This window comes from Nematolebias whitei, chromosome 23, assembly GCF_014905685.2.
Source record: "Nematolebias whitei isolate Nwh7 chromosome 23, NemWhi1, whole genome shotgun sequence".
Lineage (NCBI taxonomy): Eukaryota > Metazoa > Chordata > Actinopteri > Cyprinodontiformes > Rivulidae > Nematolebias > Nematolebias whitei.
In genome coordinates, this window is record NC_056520.1 from 16,573,214 (window position 1) to 16,584,298 (window position 11,085).

The 11,085-nt window shown below is 39.3% G+C and overlaps 1 protein-coding gene across 1 annotated transcript in view; it reads left to right on the forward strand.

Moving 5' to 3' along the window:
• The window catches only part of pwp2h (PWP2 small subunit processome component), a 23,638-nt gene that overhangs the window by 7,884 nt on the left and 4,669 nt on the right, over window positions 1-11,085 (forward strand). The window contains exons 8-17 of the mRNA XM_037696591.1: window positions 707-850; window positions 933-1,003; window positions 3,378-3,514; window positions 3,646-3,794; window positions 3,901-4,048; window positions 4,116-4,266; window positions 8,027-8,207; window positions 8,281-8,428; window positions 9,844-9,952; window positions 10,043-10,108. Coding sequence (XP_037552519.1) covers window positions 707-850; window positions 933-1,003; window positions 3,378-3,514; window positions 3,646-3,794; window positions 3,901-4,048; window positions 4,116-4,266; window positions 8,027-8,207; window positions 8,281-8,428; window positions 9,844-9,952; window positions 10,043-10,108 — 1,304 coding nt within the window. The remainder of the gene's footprint in view (window positions 1-706; window positions 851-932; window positions 1,004-3,377; window positions 3,515-3,645; window positions 3,795-3,900; window positions 4,049-4,115; window positions 4,267-8,026; window positions 8,208-8,280; window positions 8,429-9,843; window positions 9,953-10,042; window positions 10,109-11,085) is intronic.

Here is an 11,085-nt window from a genome sequence, read left to right on the forward strand (position 1 = left end):
AAATGCTAACTGAGCACTAGCTGCTTTTCAGTGCATTTTCTGTGCTACAATGCTAAAAGAGCACTAACTGCTTTTCAGTGCATATTCTGCGCACATGTTACTCACTGATGCTTCACGGCAATAACAGCGATTTCCGAACTTCACTGCTCACAACTGACGCTCTCTAGAGGCTAATAAACAAGAAATTACTTTTTGGAACTAAATATTTGTCAGAGTTGGATTAAGGTTGATTTTTCTTACCGATTTCCAAGTTTCTCAAGCTACGGTTGTTCTCAAGCCAATTGCAGATACATCAAGCAGCATTGATTCCTTCTCAATCATCTGTCTCCCTCTGTCTGCGGACTGCTGTTTAATATACAGTATTATTTTACATTATTGGTGTTTAGCGTATATCTTAGATCTTTTAGCGTATCGATTAGCATTTGTTTAACATATGTAGTAGTGTATATCCTAGATCCTTATGTACTGTTTCTTTTTATACTTTATATTTTTGCTGTTTTTGGGTGCAACTGGGACAATTTTGTTCCACCTCATGTACCACATGTGAAGCGAATGACAATACTTTGAACCTTGCATCAATTTTAGCTCAGCATCTGTAAAACTCACTCAATTGTCTTTGTTTTTGTGCATCTCATGAACCGCTGGATGGATTGTATTAATGAACAATAAAAAGCATATATTTCCCATTTGTTTTTTGTTTTTTTAGACATTTCTTCAACAAGGAGGGCGACTTTAACAACCTGACTGCTGCTGCCTTTCATAAACAGACTCACATCCTGGTCACGGCGTTCGCCTCCGGGATCTTCCACCTCCACGAACTGCCAGAGTTTAACCTGATTCACTCTCTGAGGTCGGAAACCGGATCACGTATTTAAGTAAACGGCACAATACTCTGCTGTTACGATGTAATTGATTATTTTTTTCCCCTGCAGTATTTCAGACCAGAGGATCTCCTCGGTGGCCTTCAACGGCTCTGGAGACTGGATTGCATTCGGATGCTCGCGTAAGTCTTCCTGTTTTTTTGGGGAGCGGGAATCTTTTTAGGCACGTCACTGTTCAGGTAAATGATGCTTCAAAGGGCTGTGGTGCGATTATTAAACAACTGTTTAATCTCATCTCCTGTGATAATTGGGTTTGTGAATAAACCCCAGGCTGATAAAGTTACTTTTTTTTAATCTCGTGAAACTGAAATACAGACAAGCGCAAACTTAAACTTATTATGACATATCTATAAATACTGATGAATATATTTGAATTCCTATTAAAAAAACTGCACAATTGACATAAGACTAAAAACTATCATAGGCTGCTAATCAATTAGCATGGAAGCTAACTTATCATTGAAAGGTCATGTGATTAGCACCTTGTTTCTCAGTGGAAATTTACACAGATTTATTGCTTCAAAGTCATTTCTATAGACAGTTATGAGAACCATGACTATCTACAAACATTTGACCAGTGCTTGCAAAATTTGACCTTTATGTAAAATGAGTCAATAAAGACTCCATCTAGCAATCCCAGTAATATATCATCTCATATCATCTTGGTAATCTATTTTTAAATCGGAGTTATCTAGCATGTGTCTTCAGAAATAATCCCTTTTTAATTCTAACTCTTATAGTTTTCTTTAAAATTTGACAATTTCTTTTTGCATGCTGAAATGAAATGTTTTAAAATGATATTGTCCTAGCCATGGATGCAAGTGACTCTGTGCTTCTTGTCCTATTGGACCTTACATCTGCATCACCAATGAGATCCTCATTTCTAGGCTGGAGCAGTGGGTGGGCATCACAGGGTCAGCCCCTCAAATGGTTTAGATCCTGCCTCTCTGATAGAACTCTTTGTGTCAACATCAAGGATTTTATTTCAACATCTGCGGTGGGGGGTACCGCAGGGGTCCATTCTCGGTCCTCTTCCCTTTTATTTATACCTGCTGCCACTAGGTGCTATTTTTCGTAAACATGGCATACCCTTTCATTTCTACGCCGATGACTGCCAAATCTACTTCCCTGTGAAGGACACTGGTGCACATTCTATCCAACCTCTTCTTGACTGCTTGGGCTGGACGGCTTTAAATTTCTTAAATTTTAATGAAAAGAAGACTAAAGTCATGTTTCCACCTAATGGCACAATTAAGACCCACTGTATCGACCTTTCCTCTTTAGCCCCGTTAAAGAAACAAATTGTCACTAATCTGGGAGTGATAATGGACCCTTCCATGAAACTTAACAGTCATGTAAACATGATTGTTAAATCCTGTTTGCTTTTTTGTTTTTCAGCTGAGGCGACTGTCTAAATTGAAGCCCATACTGTCCAAAAGTAACATTGAGACAGTAATACATGCTTTCATAACATCCAGGCTTGATTAATGCAATGCTCTTTGTTTTGGAATCAGTCAGACCTCTATTGCTCGTTTACAACTGGTTCAAAATGCTGAAGCCCGATTTTTAACGGGTACAGGCAAAAGCAACCACATTACACCAGTTCTGGCCTCCCGGTTCATTTTCAAATTCATTTTAAAAACCGTTGATATGTTTTTAGATCTTTGAATAGTTCTGCCCCCTCCCATCTCGCTGATCTGCTGCAGCCATATGCCCCACAGCGCTCTCTGAGCTCAGCAGACCAGATGCTTTTAGTGGTTCCAGGCACTCGTTTTAAGCTCAGAAGTGACAGGACCTTCTCTGTTGCAGGTCTAAAACTGTGGAATGAGTTACTACTACATGTCAGGCAGGCTCCCTCTCACAGTTTTTAAGTCATGTTTAAAAACTTGCTTTTATTCCCTGGATTTTGACACTGAGAGTTGATTTAAACGTGTCTGTTCTATAATGTTAGCCATTTAGTTCTTATCTTTACCTATTTGGATCTATGTATGTCCTGTGTCCGTTTCTTGTTTTGTTTCGGCTGTACAACTCTTTGGTCGACCTTGTTGCTGTTTTAAGTGCTTTATAAATAAAGTGGTATGGTATGCTGCTGTAGCTCTGGGAAATCCCTTCACATACTGTTTAGGGTCATTGTCAAGCTTGGGGATTCCTCTTTTTCGAAAGATACAGCTGGAATTCCTGATAGCATCACTCAGACCAATAAAATTTGTTTTAAAATCGGCTCTTCTGTAAACAAAACTATCATGTTGCTAACCCAGGTGGTACGTTTCAACAAACTACGGGTCATTTTTAAGCTTTTGCGATTAAACATTTGAAAATGATAACTCAGTGCTGAAAAATTCCTCTTTGTAACTCGTTTTACCGGCAGAAGTCACAAATTCTTCCAAGTTCAATGATGAGGAAGCTACGGTAGCCCACTCGAAGTTTCAGAGTCACTGATGATTGCGACCGAAGTAAATTTGAAGGTTAGATCAGATCTAGATTTCTATGTTCCAGGAATGGGTCAGCTGCTGGTGTGGGAGTGGCAGAGTGAATCATACGTCTTCAAGCAGCAAGGACACTTCAACAACATGGCTGCCCTGGCTTATTCACCGGACGGGCAGTACATCGTGACAGGAGGGGATGATGGGAAGGTGAGTCCTCCGTTTCACCGTCGGGTTTTCAACCTGTGTCAAATCGCAATACGTATTGTTTGCTGCCAAAACGCTATAAAATATGTGTTTATGATTGTGAATCATTTAAATAACTTTTAATGCCTGTTCAGGTCAAAGTGTGGAACACCAACAGCAGCCTCTGCTTCGTGACGTTCACCGAGCACACCAGCAGCATCACCAATGTCGCCTTCACCTCCAGCGGCTTCGTCATCGTCAGCGCCTCCCTGGACGGGACGGTCAGAGCGTTCGATCTGCACAGGTGATCGTCCCACTCATGTTTTGGATTCTCTCCAGAGCATCAAAGACCTGGCGCAGACCCAGAGGCAGAGCAGGAAGTGGTCTCAGGGTGTCCTTTGTGCTTGTAGGTACCGGAACTTCAGGACGTTCACGTCTCCTCGGCCCGCGCAGTTCTCCTCCCTGGCTGTAGATGTCAGTGGAGAGCTGGTGAGCGCCGGAACTCAGGACTCCTTTGAGATCTTCCTGTGGTCCATGCAGACCGGCAGACTGCTAGAGGTACAAACATTTAGGCCTCAGGCTGATGGAGTGTTTCCAGACTTACTCAAACTGTGCGGCTCCTTAGGTCCTGGGAGGCCACGAGGGTCCGGTCAGCTCCCTGTGCTTCAGTCCTGTTAAGTCCATTCTGGCCAGCGCTTCATGGGACCGGACCGTCCAGCTGTGGGACATGTTGGACAGCTGGCATGCCAAAGAGACACTTCACCTCACGTCTGATGGTAAATGAACATTTTCTTTAGTTAATAGTGTGGATGCTTATGAAGCATTCACACTTCATTCTCGTCTCGCAGTTTTCAAGCTATTTCAACAAATCATATCAAAACGTTCAGCTCTTTCAGGACAATCCTGCTGTGACTTTAGGTATTGGTGCAACTTTAGCTTTTTGAAATATTTAGCCTTTTATGTCACTTTTTTCCTAATAGAAAATGAATTGAGCTCATTTTACATCCTTCAAATCTTTAGATGTGTTTACACCCTTTTACTGCTCCTTTCACATTTTGTTCTGCTTCAGCTTCTTTCAGCTTCCTTGTGCAAATGTTTTTTTTTTCCCAGCTATTTTCAGCTAATTTCTGCTTCTTTTTTCCCGTAGCTGTTTTGTGCTTCTTTCAGATTCTTTCAGCTAACGACAACATTCTTGTGCTTCTTCTAACAGCTTTCTGCTAATTTCAGCTTGTTAATCTCCTTTTAGCTTATTTCTGCAAGTGTCAGCTTTTTCTGCTATTTCAGCTACTATTTAGCTGTTTTTTGTTGTTGCTAATTTTAGCTTTTTCAGCTAATTCCACATTTTAGCACTCATTTCAACTTTTTTCAGCCTAATTCACCAAAATTGTGTTCTCTCCACTTCCTTCCGGTAATTTAAGCTTCTTTCTATTCTTTAGCTACTTTTCAGCTGTTTTTTTGCTCATTTAAGCTTTTTTCAGATAATTTTCACGTTTTTGTGTTCATTTCTGCTTTTTTCACCCTAATTGTTCAAACTTGTTCTTTCTGCCTTTTTATGCTAATTTAAGTTTGTACCTTTTCAGCTAACATTTTAGCATTGTTTAGCTAACTTCAGCTGCTTTCAGATAAATTCATGTTTTTGTGTTAATTTCTGATACTTTCAACCTAATGAACTTCTTTATGCTAATTTCAGCTTGTTCCTTTCAGTTTTTTCTTCTAGTTTAAGCTTTTTCTACTATTTTAGCTGCTATTTAGCTATTTTTATGCTAAATTTAGCTTTTTCATCTAATTCCACTTTTCTAGTTTATTTCAGCTCTTTCCACTTCCATCTGGTAGTTTAAGCTTATTTCTGCCTTTTCAGCTGTTTTTTTTTTTTTTTTCTAATTTCAGCTTCTTCTTTTTTTTTTTTTAGCTAATTTCCTATTTTTGTGGTCATTTCTGCTTACCGAATTAAGCAATTATCTGTTCTTTCTGATTTCTTCTGCTAATTTCAGCATGTTCTTGCATTTCAGCATGCTTTTTAGCTAATTTCAGCTGTTTTCCAGCAAGTTCTTCTGGAATAAGCATTCCCACTGCATTGAAATGCAATTTCTCTGGTTTATTTTCAGTTTGTTTTGACTTGTTTCAAGATGGCTGCCACATCTAATCAATCACCTTTTTAAAAACACAAAAATGGCCAGAATTGCATTTGCTGCATTTGATGCAGTTGATCACAATATTCTACTACAGAGACTTACTGGAGTTACAGGAACAACGCTAAATTGGTTTAAATCATATTTATCTGATAGATTCCAATTTGAAAATGTAAATAATGAATCTTCATCATACACCAAAGTTAGTTATGGAGTTCCTCAGGGTTTAAGTCAGGATCAAGGTGTCTTTATTGTCATTCACGCCACATGTGGTAATTGTCGTGGAACGAAATTGTGTACACAGAGTCCCAGTTACATCCAACAAAAGCACAACTCGTAAAGAAAAACCGTAAGATCTAAGATATGAACTAAGAAATGCACTACACTGAGAATACACTAAGCACAAATAGTACAAAAACAATGCGCCAAACAACAACAGCATGAATAGCAAGTGCTTGGCCCAATACTCTTTACCTTGTATATGCTTCCATTAGGTAATGTTATTAAACAGCATGGGATAAATGTTCATTGTTATGCTGATGATACACAGTTATATTTGTCCATGAATCTAATCAGCTGCTTAGACTACAAGCATGTCTTAAAGACATAAAAACCTGGATGACCCTAAATTTTCTGTTTTTGAACACAGACAAGACTGAGGTTTTAGTTTTTGGACCTGAGAATTTTAGGAATACATTTTTCAGTCTTTCTCCCTCCTTAGATGGGATTAATCTGGCCTCCAGCTCTAATGTTAAATATCTTGGTGTTATTTTTGATCATGTCTTTTATCCCCCACATTAAAAACGTTACTAGAACCGCCTTCTTCCACCTGCGTAATATCACTAACATTAGAAACATCTGATCTAAAAATGATGCAGAAAAACTGGTTCATGCATTTGTCATGTTAGACTGGACTGTTGCAATGGTTTATTATCTGGGTGTCCAAATACGTCTTTAAAACGTCTTCAGTTGATCCAAAATGCTGCTGCCAGAGTCTTAACTGGAGTTAGTGGGAGAGATCATATTTCTCCAGTTTTAGCTTCTCTCCATTGGCTCCCTGTCAAATTCAGAACAGAATTCAAAATCTTACTTCTAACATACAAAGCTCTCAACGACCTAGCTCCATCTTATATTACAGATCTTATTGTTCCAAATTTTCCTAACAGAGCACTTTGCTCTCAGACTGCAGGCTTACTTGTGGTTCCTAGAGTTTCCAAAAGCAGAATGGGAGGAAGATCTTTCAGTTATCAGGCTCCTCTCTGGTGGAACCAACTTCCACTTTCTGTCCATGAGGCTGACACATTGTCCAGTTTTAATTTAAGACTGGGATTAAGACTTTCCTTTTTGATAACTCCTATAGTTAGGGTTGGCTTGTTATGCTGCTATAGGCTTAGACTACTTGAGGACAAGTTGACCTAATTTCCTTAAATGAATTGTTACAGTTGAATAGTTTTCATTTGATATTATTTCTATCTTAACATGTGATTCTTGACCTGCCATTGTGTATCTGTTCCTCTCAAAACCAGCCGGTCAAATTGTGATTTTCTGTCCGGATCTGCTGATAAGTATTCGTTTGCCATTTTTACATCTGCCTGTAAAAAAGCTCTTACAAGACGCTGGTTGTTTCCCCATTCCCCCACTCTCTCATTCTGGATAGATATTGTACATGAGGTATATATAATAGAAGCAATTACCTTTTCCATTCGTCTGAAGAAAAGCATATTCATTAATATGTGGTTTAAACGGGTCACATATGTAAAGCCCTTAAGACCAGATTTTGTAGAGGTACTGAATTAATGATCCTGTGGTGTTTTTTTTTTTTTCCTCTCTTATAGATCAAACAAAGAAGTTGCATATCTCGTAATGCACAAGTTTTTATTTCTTTATTTCTTCTTAAAATATACAGCACATGTTTAGCTATTTCTGTTTAGTAATTCTGCACTGCTGTTAAAAATAAAGAATAATAATAAAAATAAAAAAAACAGCCGGTCGAAGCGGACAGCTGCTTGTCCTGAGCCTGGTTCTTCCTCACGAGGGAGTTTTTCCTTTCCACCGTCGTCTTCGTGCTTGCTCAAGATGAGAGTTCTGCGATGGAGTTAAACTCAAAGCAGTCTGCTCCTCAGATAAATAATGTTCAGTTATTGTTTTTAAATATGAATGCTTCTGTTCAGTGCCCTGAGACGACTTCTCTTGTGAGTCGGTGCTATAGAAATGCACTGAATTGAACTGAAGTGGCGAATTTCACATACAATGCGATACAATTTGTTGTAGCAGCCGAGACTGATACTAAATGCATCAACTCAGCACTAATGAATCGTTCAGTCTTTTTTTTTTTTTTTTTTTAAACGAGTTTTTCCTCTTATGTCGTCATTAGGCGATGTAATCCTTTTTTTGTCTTGCCCCTCAGGTTTGTGTGTGACGTACCGCCCTGACGGTCAGGAGTTAGCCGTGGCCACTCTTAACGGAGAGCTCTCCTTCTGGAACCCTCACACGGCCGCACAAACGGGCTCGGTGGCCGGACGCCACGACCTGGAGACGGGCCGCAAAGACACGGACAAAATCACCGCCAAGCAGTCGGCCAAGGGCAAGTGAGTGGACACTCGGCGGCCTGCCTCTGTGTTGAGCTGAACGGGTTGGACTGAAAGTTTTCGTTCCCTTAAGATCTTTTACGTCGCTGTGCTACTCCGCGGACGGGGAGTCTGTTTTGGCGGGAGGGCAGTCCAAGTTTGTCTGCATCTATAACGTCAAGGAGCAGATGCTCACGAAGAAGTTTGAAATCTCCTGCAACCTTTCGTTTGATGCCATGGAGGTACGAAGTTAAAGGAAGGTTTTATATAAAAGAATAAATTAAGAAAAACAACGCAAGAGTAATGTCGTAAAATTAGGGGCGCACCGATTGCGGCGATCACCGATTTCTAATGAGTCTGACCTGCCGGTTCCGATTTAGTTTTATAACGGACACTGTCAGGTGTTATAAGGTCACAGTGCACCTTCAGTTTTCCAATATTATATTGAAAAACATAAACAATATCCTAGAAACAGTACAAACTGGTTTTAACTGGCCTTGAGGTAGTGCCCTGAAATATAAACGAAGTTTAGACAATGTTGTTAAAACTACAAAATATCAGTCAAATCAGTTTTTCAGCCGATCTGCCAAAATTAAGGAAATCTGGGACGATAAATTTATCGGTGCGCCCCTAAATAAAATACAAATGATGATAAGCCCATATTTTAGTCACGATGGACATTTTTACTACTTTTACAAAAAAAAAAAAAAAAAAAAAGGTTTTCATTTTATGGTAGCAAAACATCCCAAAAAGTTGTGATTTTAAAAAATACGTGGTACAAATAAGAATTTTGCAACTTTTTTTTTTTTTTTTTAAGTCAAGAGGATTAAATATTAAAGGAGCATCTTAGAGAAGCTGAATCTGCCAGAAGTAAAGACGGGCAGAGGATACATATCCTGATGCATGCTCCATAATCCAGGTAGAAAAATGTAAAAAAAAAAAAAAAGTTAAGTCAGGTCCTCTGGATGTTCAACAAACAAAACAAAACAAAAAACGTTTCTACAATTTTTTTCTTGTTGTTTTTTGAACGTCCAGAGGAACTGACTTAACGTTTTTTTTTTTAGAGTCTGTGATGAGCAGTGTCTAGAAAAAGTGGAACAACTTCATAAAAATGTTCCTCAAAAGAAAATAGTGAGAGCTTTCAATATGTCTCCAGATCTTGTGAAGAGTTCAAGAACATGGAGTCAGTATTAGATGCTCGTGACGTTTGGGGCGTCGGGGTCAAGTGCGTAAAAAACCCAGTCTGCACGGACTCGGGAACACTTCCACAAGTCCTCGTCTGTGGACACGGTTCACCGCGCTGTCCGTAAAGCTCTATCATCAGAATCAGCTTTATTGTCATTGCATGGAAGCACGATGAAATTACATTTCAGCTGCCTGCAGTTCAGACCTCCACCACCTGGAAACCTTTTGGTCATTAAACAAAATCAGCAAAGACAAATCAGCTAGAATCTCCTATGTCAAACCAGAATGGGACAACATTCCTCCCACAGTGACTGCTGGATTCAGTTTCAACACTTTAAGTGTTCACCGGGTTCTGTTGTGAATTAAATATGGGCTTATTGGATTTGCGCCTTTTTTTGTTTTTATTTACATTTTAGTCAGCATCCCAGCCTTTGACGTCTTGTGGCTGTGTGATGATTCACTCCCTCTGTAGGAGTTCCTGGACCGAAGAAAGATGACGGAGTTTGGGAGTTTGGCTCTGGTGGACGAAGGCGCCGGAGACGGAGACGAGGTCAACATCAGCCTGCCGGGAGTCAGGACAGGTGTGCGCTGAGTTCGGTCGTTCCCGCTGCACCGTTTTCCTGTCAGCCTGATTGTTGACGGCAGCTTTTGCTCTCTGTGTGTTCCTGAAGGTGACATGAGTTCCCGTCACTTCAAGCCTGAGATCAAAGTCAGCTCGCTCAGGTTCTCTCCGACTGGTAGGTGCACCAGGGACTGGAGGAAATGCATTTCCTGTGAAAATGCAGTGTGAATGCTTATTGCTGAAGAACTTTCAGAAAAACAGCTGAAATTAGCTAAAAGCATGCTGAAATTTAGCTGAACTGGAAGGACAAGTCAAAATTAGCAGAAAAAAGCGGAAAAAAAAATAATTTGCTGAATTAGGTGTAAATAAGCAGAAATGAGCACAATAATTAGTAAACTTGCAAAAGGCTGAAATTAGCACACCCAAAAAAAGGCTGAAAAGTCAGAAAGAAGCTTAAAATACTAGAAGGAAGCGTAAAAAGCTGAAATGAGCTTTAAAAATGTGGAATTAGCTGAAAAAGCTAAAACTAGAATAAGAACTGCTACATAGTAGCTGAACTAGCAGAAAAAGCTAAAACTAGCAGAAAAAAGCTTAAAGGAACATAACAAGCTAAAATTAGCACAAATAAGTTAGTTGGGTTGAAAGTTGCAGAAATGACCACAAAAAACTTGAACTTATTTGAAAACGGCTGAAATTAGGTAAAAATGCTTTTAAAAAAATTTATCTGAAAAGGTAGAACAAGCTTAAATGAGCAAAAGAAAGCAGAAAGCACGTTTGCCCAATTGGGCTGAAAGAAGCAGAAATGAGCCCAAAACGGTGGAAATTATCTGAAATTTGCAAAAATAGTTGAAAAGAAGCGATTAAAGCTGAAACGAGCTTAAATTACCACAAAGAATTGGAGGGAGCACATTTTTGCTTAATTAGGCTGAAAAAGTTGAAATGAGTGCAAAACGTGGAATTAGCTGAAAAAGCTTAAATTTGCTTAAAACAGCTAAATAGTAGCTGAAAAAGCTGACACTTGCAGAAATGAACTGAAAGGAGCACAACAAGCTGAAATTAGCAAAAAAAAAAAAAGCTGAAAAGTCAGACAGAAGCTTAAAATACCAGAAGGAAGCGTAAAAAGCTGAAATGAGCTTTAAAAATGTGGAATTA